This window comes from Strigops habroptila, chromosome 4 (genome assembly GCF_004027225.2).
Source record: "Strigops habroptila isolate Jane chromosome 4, bStrHab1.2.pri, whole genome shotgun sequence".
NCBI classification, from domain to species: domain Eukaryota; kingdom Metazoa; phylum Chordata; class Aves; order Psittaciformes; family Psittacidae; genus Strigops; species Strigops habroptila.
In genome coordinates, this window is record NC_046358.1 from 46,668,003 (window position 1) to 46,683,955 (window position 15,953).

At 46.4% G+C, this 15,953-nt stretch overlaps 2 protein-coding genes across 9 annotated transcripts in view; one reads left to right on the forward strand and one right to left on the reverse strand.

Moving 5' to 3' along the window:
- The window catches only part of ZFYVE26 (zinc finger FYVE-type containing 26), a 62,145-nt gene that overhangs the window by 43,236 nt on the left and 2,956 nt on the right, over nt 1-15,953 (forward strand). For 6 of the 8 annotated variants that reach the window (XM_030481961.1, XM_030481965.1, XM_030481963.1 and 3 more), the window contains 5 exons: nt 41-182; nt 736-795; nt 2,136-2,318; nt 2,705-2,749; nt 3,637-6,045. In XM_030481961.1, the coding sequence (XP_030337821.1) occupies nt 41-182; nt 736-795; nt 2,136-2,318; nt 2,705-2,749; nt 3,637-3,846 (640 nt within the window). In that variant the 3' untranslated portion in view covers nt 3,847-6,045. Of the gene's footprint in view, nt 1-40; nt 183-735; nt 796-2,135; nt 2,319-2,704; nt 2,750-3,636; nt 6,046-15,953 lie in introns of those variants that run through there. The other 2 variants (XR_003990876.1, XM_030481969.1) reach the window with 2 other exon arrangements.
- On the reverse strand, nt 6,843-15,815 carry LOC115606295 (retinol dehydrogenase 12-like). The gene is made up of 8 exons (XM_030481976.2): nt 15,749-15,815; nt 15,115-15,662; nt 14,272-14,390; nt 13,321-13,476; nt 12,920-13,024; nt 12,301-12,510; nt 10,308-10,497; nt 6,843-8,366 (listed from the first exon to the last, which is right to left on the reverse strand). Exons 2-8 carry the CDS (start codon nt 15,630-15,632, stop codon nt 8,264-8,266), a joined length of 1,401 nt encoding a protein of 466 aa, XP_030337836.1. The 5' UTR covers nt 15,633-15,662; nt 15,749-15,815; the 3' UTR covers nt 6,843-8,263.

Below are 15,953 nucleotides of genomic sequence, written 5' to 3' on the forward strand. Positions count from 1 at the left end.
TTCTATTTCAAAATAAAGTCTGAATTTTTCCTCTATCTAGGCACATCAATACAGTTGATCTGCAGATGGAAGTAACAAAGTTCCTGCATCGATGTGAGAGCTCAGGAACCTCTCAAATGACAGGTTCCTCCTTGCCCACACTCTTTGGAAACAATAACATGAAAATGGATGTTGCTTGCAAGGTACTTACTGCTATTTCAAACATAGCTCTATTTTTCGTCAACAATGCTAACTTGATATACACATTGAAACAGTTGATGGTTGGAGCAGCCTTTTAGTTTTTTCATGGGTAGGTTACTTGTGCATGTGTGCAACCTACCATTTATGAAAAATTCATGGTTTTCCTCAAAGTAGCAGTGAACACGTCAGAACTTGGAGCTCCTCTCCTCGAAGTTCCAGTTTTTCAGAGGTAGATGATCCCAAATACAAATAGTAACATGCCTTTTGACTACGCAGCCTACTGTGTTTTGAAGCAAGGCAAATGCTGCTGTTTATTCTAACCCTTCTTAACTTCATCTCAGCTCCATCCTTAACTTTCTCAATGTCCCACAGGAAATCACTGTGTGACAGTAGACCCTATATTTGCTCTACTTGTTGGGGTTGTGCTGTTCTCTGACCTATTGCATTGTCTTTTGGACCCTGTCTTGGGCAAAATCTGGAAATGCATTATTATTCAACTGTATGTAATGAAAAAGGAGTGTGCATCCCCAAAATTGTCTCTACCTCTCTTTTCAGGTCATGTTGGAAGGCAAAAACATTGAGGAAGGTTTTGGAATTGCATTTAGAGTCCTTCAGGTATGGAAAAACTTGATATAACAAGCACTATTATTATAAATGTAATTCCTGCAAGCAGCAATTGCTTAAGCAAAAGATCCTTTTGCAAAATGTCTGTTTAATCCCCTAAAAGAAAAACTTCTTGTGAGGAAAAGTCACTAGTTCAGGTCTTAGTTCAGTCCCTCTTTCAGGTCTTAAATATCCATGTATTTGGAAGCTTGGTAAGGAAATGAAAATGCTGCTTCAGTGGGACACTTGCGAACTAATTGGGTCCTACAGTGGAACTTAATATAGCTTCTTCTTGGCTGTATACCTTGTTCTGTGACCTAACTGTGGCAAACCACAATCACAGGTGTGAACAGAGAGCTCTGACTTGGTAGCTCTCTGCAGTTTATGATAGTCATGCAAAGACACAGTGAATAAAATAAGTGCAGGGCTGTCTCTGTGCTATTCTCCTGGCTGAGAGCAAAATTAATTAACTGGAAACTCTCTCAGCAGTCCTCTCCTTCTTGTCTGGGTAGAAGTTGAGGTGCCTGTTAGTCAGTGCAGCTCATGAGGCTCCAAACTTTTCTGTGTGTTTCTCATCCATGTTAGGAGCTGCTAAAAGATACTGCTTCAAGCAGTGCAGTTAGCTGGGACAGAGGGTATAGCAGGGCCACTTCTGGACAGAGGTGGCACACTGAAAGAGTATTTGTGGATATGGCAGGCCCTGCTCCCTCTTTCAGGTCAGGAGGTACCAGGCAGAATGCCTGTTTGTAGTGAGATGGAGAGCCTTAGTAAAATAGCACTTCTTAGCAGCAACAGCAGCCACTACCCCCTGTTAAAACTGGAGCAGCACATCCAGCTGCCTGGCATCGCTTCTGCTTCTTTCTTTTTTTCTTTATTTTCTTGCCTTATTCATGGCAGGATCAGTCTGCAGCTTTATCATCTCTTCCTTCATATGGGAGGTGTACGATGGTCAGTTACCTCCTGTTTCTCAGGCACATGAAGGGTGGCTGTTGGTGGAGTGGCTGGAGGAATATATTGGGAGCTTGCTAAGTGAGCGAGAGGTGGGGAGGGACCTAGGAAAGATCTTTTGCCAGAAGAAAAAAATCATTATTTTGCCACCCCTGAGAAGGAGGTGGTAACAGTGCTCTTGTTCTTGAGCAAAACTGAGCGTGACCAGTCTGATGATAGAAAACCTTTGAGGCAGCCCTGAGCAGTGGTGACTCACAAATCAGAGACCCCCAAAACAGCTTTGGTATTTTGTAGCATGGTGTGATATTGTCGTTAAGAGGGATTGTCTCAGCTGTATAGACTCCCTTTGTGAAAACCTGCTGAAAACATTTAATGTGTTTCTTTGATGTTCCACCTACCCCTAGGACTTCCAGCTGGAGGCTACAGAAGTGTACAGCAAAGTGGCCAAGCAGCTGGTGAAGCAGCAGAAGTACAGTGAGATCCGGCAGCTCCTCAAGTGTGTCAATGAGTCGGGAGTTGCAGCAAAAAACGATGGGGATAACATTATCCTAAATTGTCTAAACGAGTTCAAGAACATTCCTGCTGAGGTAATTCTGTCCTGCATTGTGTCCCTTTTGAAGTAGAATGGGTACAATACAGGCTACAATACAATACAGGCTACAGGGAAACCATCCAGTGGTGCCTGTGCTGCTCTTTTAGTGAGGCCTTATCTCCTGGCTCTGTACTACGTGCGTTGTTTAAAGGTGGGAGTGTGTGGTTTGCCTTACTCAAGTTATGCCATGTCTGTGGTAAAGGGAGGAATTAGAGTTTGTATTTTTGACACCTGCAGCCCTTGCAGCTGGGACAATGTAACCGTCTAGCTGTGATCTCAGCTGCCCTTCCTCTAAGCAGCAGTTTGGTGCCTGATGGGGTGAAGATTTGAAAATTATAGTCACTCTAAATGTGAACACCTTTTTCCCTTCTTTGCATACAGGATCTTGATAATCTGATTCAGGATATGGACAGTGATGAAAACAAGGTAAGTAAAAGTACAACAGGGGAACTCATTTAGCAAGAGCTAAACAGCCCAGTCTTGGTCTGCAGCCTACGTGTTCTCTTTTACTATCTTCTCTCTCATCCTCATTCCAGCCAAAGATTTGAAGGCCACTTCCTAGATTGTAATCACAGTGAATTCCTCAGGGCTGTGGTGTTTGCGATTGTAGAGCTGTGAGATGAAAGTTTGTGGTTTTGTTATCCAATGTCTCATATAGGTGCCTGTAAGTTTCTAGTAATGGCAGACAGCTAACGCGGATCAGCGTACCTCCAAGATGACCATTTCAGCTTACTGTTTCAGGATAATACTACTTCTATTGTGATCAAGAGTTAAATAATAAAACTTCTCAAATTCTGATATACTTTTTTTCTTAGAGGAAGCGAGGGTTAAACTACTTTGTTTCTTTGTTAGCTTTCATACCAGCCAGCCAAGCCCCTGGAGAGTCACAGATAAATCTGTGAACTGTAGGTGCATGTTTATAGATGAAGAAGCTGTGGCTCAGCATTTGTGGCTTGTTGTAGATCCTGTGTGGCCTAGCTGGGAATAAAATGTTGAGATTTGTGACTGTCCTCTGGCCTGCTCCAGCTGACAAACTCACTATGAGGGTATGGTAATTCAGGCACAAAATAGGATCCCTGATGCTAATTACATGGTGATACAGTAAAAGGGGTTTCCACAACAATAAAATACAGCTGTCTATCCATCTTTTACATCGGGATCTGCTCCATGCCGTACTCCGCTTCATAATAAGCTGCTGCTACCTTGTACAACACACTTCTGAACTAGGTATTTCCAGTGAATCCTTGCTTAACCTTGTGCTGTTAGTTTACTTCAGCTTTCTAACCAAGTTCTGATTGCCTCTTCTGCTTCAGATCCAGGCCTACGTGATGTGCAACAAGTTGCGTTCTGCCTACCTCGTCTCGGTGAGGCAGGAAAAGACCAGAGCAGTGCAGCTAGTGCAACATGTGCGACAGCTGGCTGAGAGCAGCAGAGATGACGTTGTGAAGGCCATCTGTACCCAGTGGCTCCTGGCACACCAGCCCAAAACCAGAAATCGGCTTCCCCAGGGCACTAGGAAATAATAAGAAATTGACATTCACCATCATACAGAGGAGCAAGGCTTCAAGGCTGCGTAAAGGCATGTGGCTCAGCAATCTCTTGGTAAAATGGAAATCTCTTGACTGATGTTGGTGGCTAATGGATGCTGCTAATGTGCCTCTGGTAAAAGGAAGGGAACTAAATTACAAGTGCCAGTCCTGTATTTTGTCAAACAGTCACTACCTCAGGGTCTTTTTTGACTATCTTTTTTGGGGCAAGGGGTCAGTTTCAAACTGAACAAGCAAGAATTTAGGTGTATAAAAGTGAGTACTTCTCTTTCTGGGGTGGGGGTGGGGGTGTTGTTGGGGTTTGGGCCTTTTTTTTCAAAGGTATTGACCTTTATTACATATTTTTAATCCAGAAAGCCTAAATAGAGAGGACAGTAAAATTTCGTCAACTCAGTGTAGCCTGGGGTATAAAACTTCTTGTGATTATGGGTTTCCTGTAGCTTTTCTGGAGACATCCTCTTTTACAAAGACTGTAATTTCCAAAGACAAAATTGAGATTTTTTTTTTTTTTTTTTTAAGCCTCTCTACAAACCATTGCTACTCCTTTTTTTTTTTTTTTTTTTTCCTTTTTCTTCCCTTTTTTTTTTTCCTTTCCCCTCCCACTAGGCGGGGAGAGGAAAAAGAAGAAACATGCCCGGTTTCTTTAGTTCTCTTGAAAAGGTAGGAACTGATTCTCTGTGGCAGGTTTCTGCTTACCAGTCATATTGTCTGACGTGTGCCATACGTATGGTACTTGAGCCCTTATTAGATGAATGAAGTTATAAAGGGCTTATCCTGTAAGGGGAGTACAAAGGGAAAATAATACTTTAAAATAGCTGAAAAATCATGTACCTCTTTCTTTGCTATGGTAATATCCAATAAACTGTTGCAATGCAGCTTTATCACAAAATACTTGCCAGTAAACTTCCACAATTTTTCATCAGGTGTAGCAGAAAATACAGATAAAGCAAGCTGTGGTAGAATTCAACAGGCCGTCTGTATCCCTGTCACACAGGGATTTATTTGTTTCGTACCAGAATAATCTGTCACTGTCAGGTACAGTCGAACACCAGACTGAATTTTATTAACTTGGCATATTGTATAGACTATATTGACAGGCTTTGCTCTGGAAGTGTTAGCTTAACTCAGCTTTATGAAAAAGCAGGAATCTTCGTGTAATGACTGTTCAGGGATGCTGAAAAAAGCAGCTGCTTCTCTGCAACTGTGATTGGGACACGAGAATGGTAGACAGTAGTAGGACCTTCAGAAAGAAACAGAACGAAACGTGGTACTCAACAATGGTTTGTGCTTGCTGTTTACATGTACTTCAGCACAAGAAGTAGGAAAACTAGTTCACTTTGGAAGTAAACTGAAGTTTTTAACAAAAGAAGAAACAAGAGGTTTTCTGAAGTGTAATATAACTGTAAATAGTTTTAGTACATAACTGTCAAATAAGAGTTTTGCACTATCCCCAAGCTCACCGTAGTGACAGAACGGACTTCCATGGGTTCAGAAAGGACTTGGTCCATCTCCTTTAGTGTTTCATGAGCACTGCCCCACTGATGCCTGTCTCAGAGTGAAGCAGTTGGAAGTGACCACATTTAGCATTCAGAATCTCCTGACCACAGATTTGCATTATCTCATTAGTGAGCAGTACTAATGAAAGCTTTTGTTTCTTGACCAGGCTGACCTAGCTCTCCTTCAGATTACAGTATTAGGCTATTCCTAAAACCTGGCACCATCCATGTCTTCAATCATTTCCAAATCTCTAATTATGCAGAGGAGGTTTTACTGTTTGTGGTATCCAGATCAGCATTGCTGCAATGCCTAGCGTTCTGCTAGTGTTCCTTCAGCTGTGTAGAGCACAGAGGGTGGGGTTTGCCATGCAGACCAGTCAGTTCTGTACCTGCCTTTCCTCCTGACCTCTTTGCACTGTACCTGATGCACTTTATATAGTGTTTGTTGTAATTTGATTTTCCTAACTTGGAATCTAGAGATCTTTCTCTTACCAGCAGAACTGGAATTTTGATCCTGACTAACTGCCTTGTGTCACAACTAGTGCAATTAACAAGGGGCTTTGAATTTTTGAGCATTAAAAAGGGATTGAGTACTGCCAGTTAATAAGAACTTCTCTATTAATGACCAAGGTTTGTTTACAATGAAAAAAGAGAATAAAGTATTACGACTGTTCACATATCTTCTGTTTGTTTTTTTATCTCTGCAAGCTGGGGATCTCTTTCTAGATCTGTGTTTTGTTTTGGCTGTGCTTGGCAGAGTAATTTGAAGGGGAAAAAATTGTTCAAATCATGCAAAATCTCTCTGCCGCTGTGTCCTCAACGTTTAGATCAATTGGAATACCACATCTTTAGAAGCCCTCCCAGTAGCTACCTCGGCCCCATATGTGTACTCTCACAAACCAGTAATCCTCTTTAGAGAGCTTTGAAAGTTAATCTAACTCTCCCCTGCAAGCCTCCCTTTCAGACAGCTAAATGAGCTTTAGTTCCCCCATTTTACAGATCAGCTTAGAAGAAGGTATAAGTGGCTTGCCCAAGGTCAGAAAGAGTGGGGGTGCATCTCTGGAAATGTGTAGTTACATACCTTATGCAAAATCTACAGTCAGACTTCTCTGAGAAGAGCATTGACCTGCAAGGGCAAAATATTTCAGCCTAGAGCCTTTCTGGCCTTTTTATTTTTTAATAGTTTCTGCTGCCCTTGAAAGCCACTTTGAAGATCAGAGACTCACACAGAGAAAACACACCAAGCCTGTGATGCTAGGTAGCGTTCTACTGCTACACTATAGTTGTGGATTTAGCTTCATAGAGAAGATTAAGCCTAAAGACGGAGGAAAAAAGTAGAGTGACAGGGAGAAACACAAAGGGACTTTAAAATGTTGCCTAAATAGAGTTCTCTACATTAGTAAGGCAGGTGCAGATAACAGCAACACCACGTAAACTGGTACAACATTTCTGAAGGAAGATACAGTCTTCTGTTGTAAAAGGAAAATGGCTTTATTTAGTATTGCTCAGAGGTAGCACAGGACTGTTCTGCATAGATGCCATCCAGGCAGAAAGAATTAATCATAAAATTACCATTTGTTTCCCAAAACTGGCAGTTGGTCACAGTGACATGCTCATGTGCAAGTCCAAAAACTTCCAAGGTGGTTTTTTTCCAGAAGCAGAAGATAATCCTACGAGCTGTGGCACTTGTTTTCTAACTGCTTAACTCTTTCAGAAACAATGTGATGATGGATCACACCCTAGCACCAAGGTACGCTAGGGTTTCAAGGGAGCAGTCCCATTACTGCATGGATTGACAGCTGCCTTTTGGAAATGCATACTATGTAGTACTGCAGGGCCTGTAACTGCCATGGCCAGCAACTGCTGGGCAGATACATGTAAGGATTTCTGTGCAAGTCTTACTTTCCTGTCCTGTAGCTAACTTGATCTATATCAAGATAGTCTTGATCTCTGCTTCAACTATTCAGCTCTAGGTAGTTTGCTGTCATGTAAAGCTAAAGCCTCAGCTGAAGCTGTTTAATGTTGTTTTTTAACGCAGTTGAGATGTTACTCATTCTGCTCTCTTTTTTGAAGTTCTGACGTCATTTAAAGTGCAGCTGGGGGTTTTATTGTGACAATTTTTACACCATCTTTTCTCGCATGCTTCACAGGAGAGATGTTAATCTTTTTTAGCAAGATAACTTGCCTATGCACAATTGCAGCACTCATGCAACTTTTAACCTCCCAGTCACCTGCACTGAGACCCGGGTTCTCAAAAGATATGCCAACCCTCTGTTGACTTACTGCCATCGGTGGGCACTTGGGGCCAAGATAATTCAGTGGCTAGGGGTCCTGCCTCTTGCAAAGAATATTGAGAAAAACAGTTGAGTCCACTTAAAAACTTTACCTAATGCTTGGCACAAAAAGGCCAGCACCTATTTCTGTATGCTTGAGATCATCTGTATTGCATGGAATTGCCAGAAAATCTAATGGTCTAAAGTACTTTCACTCTGACAGGTCAAATAGCAGGAACTGAAAATAAACTCATCAATAGTCCTACAAATTTACTATTACTGGGGGGGGATAAAGGTAATTCTTTAGACTACCTGGTAACCTAAACCTAAGACTGCAACTTCCATTTCTGTTCTAAAGCCAGAGGACAATAGCCTCCGCCCAACCAAGCAAAGGTTGCTCCCTGCATTGGTGCTTTAATTCACCAGCTAGGAAGGGGGACAGGTTGCTTATAAATCTCAATCATCAAGTGTAATATTCCAGAAATTCACATTAGATTGTGTCCATACAGCCATCACTAGGGCAGCAAAAGTATTGGAGTTCCAGTCTTGAGGTCTGTCAGCAGTGCTCTTCCCAGGAAAAGTATGGCTGGGCTCAGCCAGGTACACACTTGAGGTCTGCGCTGCTCAGTCCCACTGGATTCCGAGGAGCTTGCAGCTCACGCTCCAGAGCTTCTTTGCTGTCTCATCATCCCGACCCCATGAAGATACGTATGCTGGCTGGCAATCACTGCAAGAAGCACACGTTTTGTTTTTATTAAGTCAAAGGTCTCCATCTCCATTAGCATACTGAAATGTCTGTGTTAAGATAAGGGAGGTGCTTTCAATCAGCTTAACTTCAAGACCAACTGAAGGAAGGGTGGGAGGCTGTCCAGCAAATGAGCAAGGGTTAGTGCTAAGCCATCTTGAGAAAGCTTTCTTTCCAACTGGCCAGGGAAAAGTCTCTCCTAATGGCACCAAGAACTGGTATGCAAGTATACTGTCTGTTGTCTCAACTCTTAAAGAAACCTGTATATGTTCTACTATGTACTCTTCAGTGTACATTCTCATTAATACCACCAAGAAGGGCTATAACCACTAACCAACCTTCTCAGGAGCACCGCTTCTAGCAAACACTACAAAAAAAAACCCACCCCACTGAAACAGCCCTTCATTCTAAACAACTATTTTCCTCACTATATTGCTGTGGCATGAAAGGCAAAGCTGCTCCAGAATGGTAATACTGCAATCCCCTTTTCCATTATCCACTGAACTAGGGCTCCTTTCTTTTCAGCTCCTGCAATCAGACAGACAGCACTCTGCCTGGAACAGATCATGTGTTCTCCTCTGTAACGCTAGATGCTGCAATAACATGGGAGTTTAAGAGAACAGAGGAAATTTCATCTCTAAGATCTGTATCCAGCCTAGTGCTTGTAGAGCTCCAAGTGCGCAGACTCTGAAGTTCCTGAAATTACTCTGGACTCCACCTGTCTTGCTGTGGCATGCAAATTCTTTTCCATACTTGTGCTTTATATTCTATGCCTGGAAAGTGAAGAGGATTTTAGGCTAGTCCAATGTGAGCTGTGAATTACTGTTGAAGGTATTCATTTCCTACCAAGCCGAGAACTCCTTTCTTTTATGAGTTTAAAATCCACCAAAATTTTCTGTACTCCAGCACATAAATGCTCCATTTATATCCTAGGACAGACAGTCATCCAGGAAAGATTAAGACATCTATTTATATATTCAAGTCTGATTAAGATGGTACAAACTCCCAAGTGAAGATCAGACAAAGTCATAACAGAGACTAATCTGGTCACACATCACGAGAGGAAAGCTCTGCAGACGCAAAGGCTCCAACAGTATCCATGTGGGGGAAAAAAAAGAGAGATAAATTTTCACATTCATTTCCCCAAAACCAGTACTGTTACACTGCTGTACACCCAGGGGGAAGCTGACATAAATCTGTTCAAATGGCAGTCTTCAAATCTAGGATGATGATGACTTGGAATTGCTCTGGGCAGTAGTTTTGGTGAGGGGAAAAGGCATGACTATACAGGGTCCTGGAGTAAGCCAAAGAAGTCAGGGTTTGTAGTAGGAGCTACATAAGAAAGTTTGCAGGACAGAGCGTTGTGTCCCAGCAGGAGTTCCTCCCAGCTGGTGGTTCTGTCACACTGGAGAATCAAGTTATTTTGTCAACATGCCAGTCCTGAGCATCTCACCTCCCGGCTCTGCAGCACCACCAGCCTGCCCAGCACCCTGGGAGCACAGGCCCCTTCTGCTCCTTCTGTAGGGTGCAACTGCAGAGAGAACCAAAGCAGTTTTCCCAGGATTGACTCAAGCGACCTCATTAACTAAACAGCTCTACTGAAAGTGATTTGCCAAAATCTCAGGCAGATCAGGATTAGAGCTCTGAGCACGTGACAGCCATTCCTGCATTCTGAGTACAGTGATATTCCCAGCACTAAAGGACCTGCTATTGTGTAGAGCTGCAAATGGTCAGAGATCCCTTCTAACACGATATTCACTGCAACAGACCAGGAAGGGGTAATGCTCTAGTATTTGTCACCTTCAATCTTATCAGCCAGCCTCTTACCTAGTCTCTACTTAATGAAGACTGACAGTAAGTCTCATTTTCCCCAACTAACAAGGTTGCCTTCCACAGTATATCACTCCGTCAGCTTGTACCCACCTGAAATACTGTCCTGTCACAGAGTCTAGCTCCTCTGCTACTGCACAGTAGATACTGGTCTGAGCTCCTTCCCAAGGTGTCTTCAAGAAGAATGAGAATATCTTCCACAGCCACGTCATTACAAATGAGTGCCGGACCAGCTCAGAATGGACAGAACCAGGATGGAGAGCGTTTGCTGTGACTTTAGTGCCTGTGGCAAAAAACAGTAGTCCAGGACAAATCTGCATGCATCAAACTGCCATTTTTTATTTTTTTTTTTAAAGTTAATATATTCCTCAATTCCACCTGCAGAAAACCTAAAGGATGAGTCCAGGCATGGATACAGGGAGAGCAAGTAAAGTCCTCTGTAGTTACTACTTGCTGGATGTGATGGATGCACTTGACCCCTTAACCAAACCAGCAGTAGTTTGGCACAGCCTGAGTCACAGTCGAACCAAGAACTCCTCTAGGAAACCCAGGAAGAGACAATGACACAGTGAGCACCGAGGCAATGGAATACCCATCGTGGCATTAAAACATGAATAGAGTGGGGCTTTTCCAAGACTCATTTATCAAGGAACAAAGGAAGTTGTGGGTAAAAGGAGTCTCGTGCATACCTTTCTACTGAATGCAATTTGACTATGGGCCAACCACTTTACTCCATAAATACAACAGCCTAAGTGAGTCTTCTTTGAGCTCTCCCTGGTAGGAAGCATGGCCATGGCCTCCCCTTGAGCCAAGGACACCTCTCAAGGTTGCTCCTTGAAGCAGAGACCTTTCGTCAACAGCAGATCTTTGGATGAGCCCACTTTGAGCTCTCCCTAAACGGCAACTGACTGCCTGCCAGGTGAGTCTCCCCTTCAGCTGGGACACCGCTCAAGGTTTGAGGTCCCATACCTGACACTAAGAGATCCTTCCTTACCCAGGGTGGAGAGACCCCTTGCTCACAACAGATCCTTGGTAAGTGACTGATAGTATGCTGAATTAATACTAACGAAACATTACTAATCCATGTAGCTACTCCAATATTAATTATTATAAACTTTGTATTGATTATTCCATTATATATATATCATTGTCCAAGACTGAGACTAAGATTGTACCTAGCCACATCTAGGCTCCATAAAGAGTTTAGAAAGCAAGGGGGTCCTCTCCAAACCTCATGATTCAATGGGAGGGTCTTCCTTACCCTTTGCATATTGGGTCTCTGTGTGAATAAATTCGAACCAATTTTTCTTTGTATGTTTCCTCCATGTAATAAGTTGCAATTTTACAACTTCATATTAAAATCACTTTTACTAATACCTTTGATGGTGATTCTTTAAGCAATCTAAATCACTGATCTGCGACTGGATCATCCCCCACTCCTTTCCAAGCACTGCAGTCACTACATGCCTTCTGCAGAACAGTGTGCTAGAGGGCCTGGGTGCTACAACAGCAGTGGTTTCCATCAGACTTTTGAGAATGCCAACTTCTTTTGATTTACTGTAATACTAATTTCCTACAGAAGACAACGCTGTATTTTAGTAAAATAAATACTACTTAAGTTTATGAAAAGGACTGAATGACATGGCTGTGAGAGATGCTGGGACTTAAGAGGTACCGTCTTACGCTTCTGTTCTACAGGCCATCAACGTTTAAGGTAGCTGAGTACACATTCGCTTTTCTATTGGAGACTGTAACTTTAGTTCAGCTCCTTCTGGTTTTTCAGCTTCTACCTACGTACCACGATCGTCTTTGTGGATGCAGCTAGTTTTTTGACAAGCACCAAAGAAAAATGAAATACATTCAACTGTGCCAAGCTACTAAACTCCTCTGCCCTGTTGCAAACACAACTAGTGTTCCAAGTCCCGCTTCCACATACAGGAGATATGCAAAGAGCTGTCAGTGACTCTTGCCTCAAACCATTTCATTTCTTCACAGCCAATTTCCAGACCTATCTCTGATTCACTCTCATCATCCGTAGTGCTCAAAAGCCAAGAGGGAAAAGACTCTGCTCTCCTGTGAGACTTGCCTTGCAGCCGCCTCGCCAGCTCCCGGGTGAAGAGCACGTTGGCCAGTTTGCTGTGACAGTAGGCGAGGCCGCGGTTGTAGCACTTCTCACCATGGAGATCATGGAAGCGGATTCGGCCGCCGTGATGAGCCAGTGAGGACACGTTCACTATGCGGGCTGGGGCAGACTGCTTCAGACGCTCCAGCAATAGGAAGGTCAAGAGAAAATGACCTAGGGGCAGGAGGAAATGTCATCCTTCTCTGAAGGTTTCCCCTGCTGGAATTTCAAAGTCCTCACGACATCTTGCTTACATGTTATACCTTACTGCTGCCCTCATTTCAAGTCCAGGGAAAAGACAATCCCCCGAATCAACAGCTAAACTTTTCTGTGGCCACTAAGTTCTGCTCCTCAGCTTCCAAAAGCTGGTACAGTCATACATTTCAAATGTCCCAGGTAACGTGCAGATATTTAAGCTGGGTGCATGACAAGCAAATACATCGCATTGCATCTCCAGAACTCTAACTCTGGCTTTCCATCCTTCCTCAAGAAGGAAGGTTGAGGAACAGAAAATGCAAAAGCAGAATTTCCTCTGGCATTTTGCCACAGACCTTGAATGAAAACGTGACTCCACTGGCCTTACCAAGATGGTTGACTCCCAGATGCATCTCAAAGCCATCAGCAGTCTTGGAGTAAGGGCATAACATTACCCCAGCATTGTTAATGAGAATATGGAGCTCCTTCTCCTCTGCAAGAAACAACAGACATCTTTAAACAGGGAAACGGAGACCAAAGACAGACAAGAGGGAGGCACAAGTCATCCAAAAAACCTCATGCCTGTCTTGAGTTGCAGCCACAGCACCTCAATAAGGATAAGTCTCCTACCACAAACTAGCTCATAGCCTCTGTCAAGCCCCTGCTGTGAACTGCAGTACCCAACACAGTAGAGAGATATGCAGGTCAGGGATTTGGCATCTGCCAGAAGAGCAGCCAGCAGTCCTTGGTAAAATATTCTCACTGAAAAGAAGGATCTAGAGACTGTACCTGCTAGAAATTTCTCAGCGAACGCCCGGATGGATTTCGTATCAGCCAAGTCCAGTTTTTTCACAATGACTTGCTGATTCCCTGTCTCAGCTCGGATTTCACTGGCTGCAGCTTCTGCCTTTGTTATGTCTCTGCAAGCGACAATCACCCTCGCTCCTGGAAGGGAGGTAAAAAAACAGCAACAGAAGCTGAGATCACCAGAGCACACTGAGTGATTGAGGCTAAGATAAGTTGACCATGCACAGTGCTTACAAACAATGTGTTGTTTATTTAGGGTGTTGGCATCAGTCAAGGGAGCAGCAGGGAGGGACAAAACCTTTCCTACTATATTATTAGCCTCCACGCAGCCCAAAGCTGTTTTCAGAACAGAAAAACAGAAGTGCCTCTGCCCAGGCACTCCCAGGTCAGGAGCATGTACCACCACACCGGTATGATAGGGCTGTATCTGCCCCTATACTGGGAATGTCAAGCCAGGAGCACAAGGAGATACTTGGATTACAGCCAGAGTAATTTCTAAACAGATTGTGCACAGGAAGTTTAATCTCCTTACCAGCAACCCAGAAAGCATGTAAACCAAAATAACTTGAAACATGAATAACTAAAGCACACAGCAGTGGATCTGTGGCCAGCCTCATGCAAACAGAATACAGCAATACCAGGATCTTCTCCAGTCCTCTCAGAAAAGGTGCGCTGCAGAGCATCTTCATGTCACAAGGTACATTTTTGGAGTTCAAGCAATGAAAACAGCCAAGGAACTGGGGACTTGCACCTTGATGGTCATAACCTTTGGACGAGCAACACTTGGGCTTGTCTGAAATAACTTTGGACGCTAATTGACTTCCGTGTTAGCACAAAACACTCCTCCCTTAGATGTGGAAGTGGGACTAGTGACCCTCACGCACAAGGGCATCAGCTTGCATGGGGATGCCTGCTTGATAACTGGTGACTTGCCTCTTCGTGCGAGGTCTCTGGCAGTCTCCTTCCCGATGCCTGTGTTGGCTCCTGTGATTACCACCACCTTCCCGTCCAGCTTAGCTGTTGACTTACACTGTCCTCCGGCGACATACCTCCTGCAATAGAGGGCGGCAGCCCCCCCTCGACGAGGGGACCAGGGGATGTGGGTCAGGGACGAGCACCCAGAGCCCCACGTTTCACCCCAACGGCAGGATTAACCGGGGAGCCACAAGCGTCGTTACCCGAAGCGGCCGATCACGATCGCGTCGTGCCCGGGCCACCGGGATCTCGCCCTCTGACCCCCTCCCCGCTTTACAAACACCGGCGCGGCCCGGCCCGGCCCCACCGCCCGCCCTGGCGCCAAGTGGGGCCACCGCTCCCATTGGCTGCCGCCACCGACTCCAGAGCCCGGGCCCAATGGGCTCGGCCGCGCCGCCGTGAGGAGAAGGCGGGCCCCGCCCCCCGGGCACACCGGCACCGCGGCCGGTTCCCTCCGCGCCCGGCCGGGTCCGCGGGGCGAGGCAGACCCCGGAGTAAGTTCCGGGCGGCTCGGAGGCCCGGGAGACCGCCGAACCAGGCGCCGCCGCCGGTGGCAGGGCTGAGCCGAGCCCCAGCTCCTGCCGCGAACGCGTCAGTGCTACTGAGGCGCTGGAGCTGGGGACGCGTCAATAGCGCCCTACTCCGGCGCGGGCTACAGAAACGGGATCCCTGTTAGCCCCATGTTAGTCCCGTCACACAAGCACGCAGGTAGACCTGACCGCCGTGCGGTGCGGTGCGGCGCAGCACCAGCGGCTACCCGCACACGCGCGAAGGGCTAGGGCCGCGCTCGGTAAAACGTACCTGATGTAGGGCGCTGCCACGAGGAAGAGGACGGGGACGGAGACGGCAGCCCCCAGCGCGGCTCCCCAGCAGGTGAACATCCCCGCCGCCCGCTCCATGCTCATTGCCGGCGCTGGCGGCAGCCCCGGGCCCGCTCCAGTCCCCTCGGCCACGCCCCTGCTCCCTTGGGCCCGCCCCGCCAGCAGCAGGCAGCCCCTGAGCGCACCTCCGCAGAGGCCCCTCACGGCTCCGGCGCGGGCGGTTGTTTGACCCAGCGGTGCAGCGGCTCCCGGCTCCTCTCGCGTCAGACACCGCGCGGGTCCCGCTGCCTGCCGCGGCTGTGCCCCGCCGGGAGGAGGAGGGCGGCTTGCCGGTGCCACGCCGGCAGCCTGCTGCTTTTTTTGCCCGGGCAGCGCAGGACCCTCGGGACAGCCCGAGAGCGCCGCTCGAACTGCGCTGCCCAGTTCACAGGCGGAGAAGCATCTGAAGCGAAAGCGCGGCGGCGGCCGCCTGGGGAGACGTTCCGCACAGGTTCTCATAGCCTGGCGCCGGGGTTCGCGACACTAACCCTAAAACGCGTGAAACAATGCACACGTTAGCACGCACTGAGGGCCGGGGGACGCGCGGCGGTGGGTTCAGCCGTTCCCGCTCTCACCGCCATCAGAGAACACGAAAGGAGGAGGCCGGCGGTGCAGAGCGGCGCTGGTCCCGGAGCACCACCTCCTACCAGGGCAGACTACAACTCCCAGCAGGCAGTGCGCGCCGCGAGGCCGCTCCCTCGCGGCAGGCCTGGGCAGCGCCTGACGCGCCGTGGCGCCCGCGGTCGGCGTCGCCTTCAGCCGTGCCGCGGCTCCCGGCTC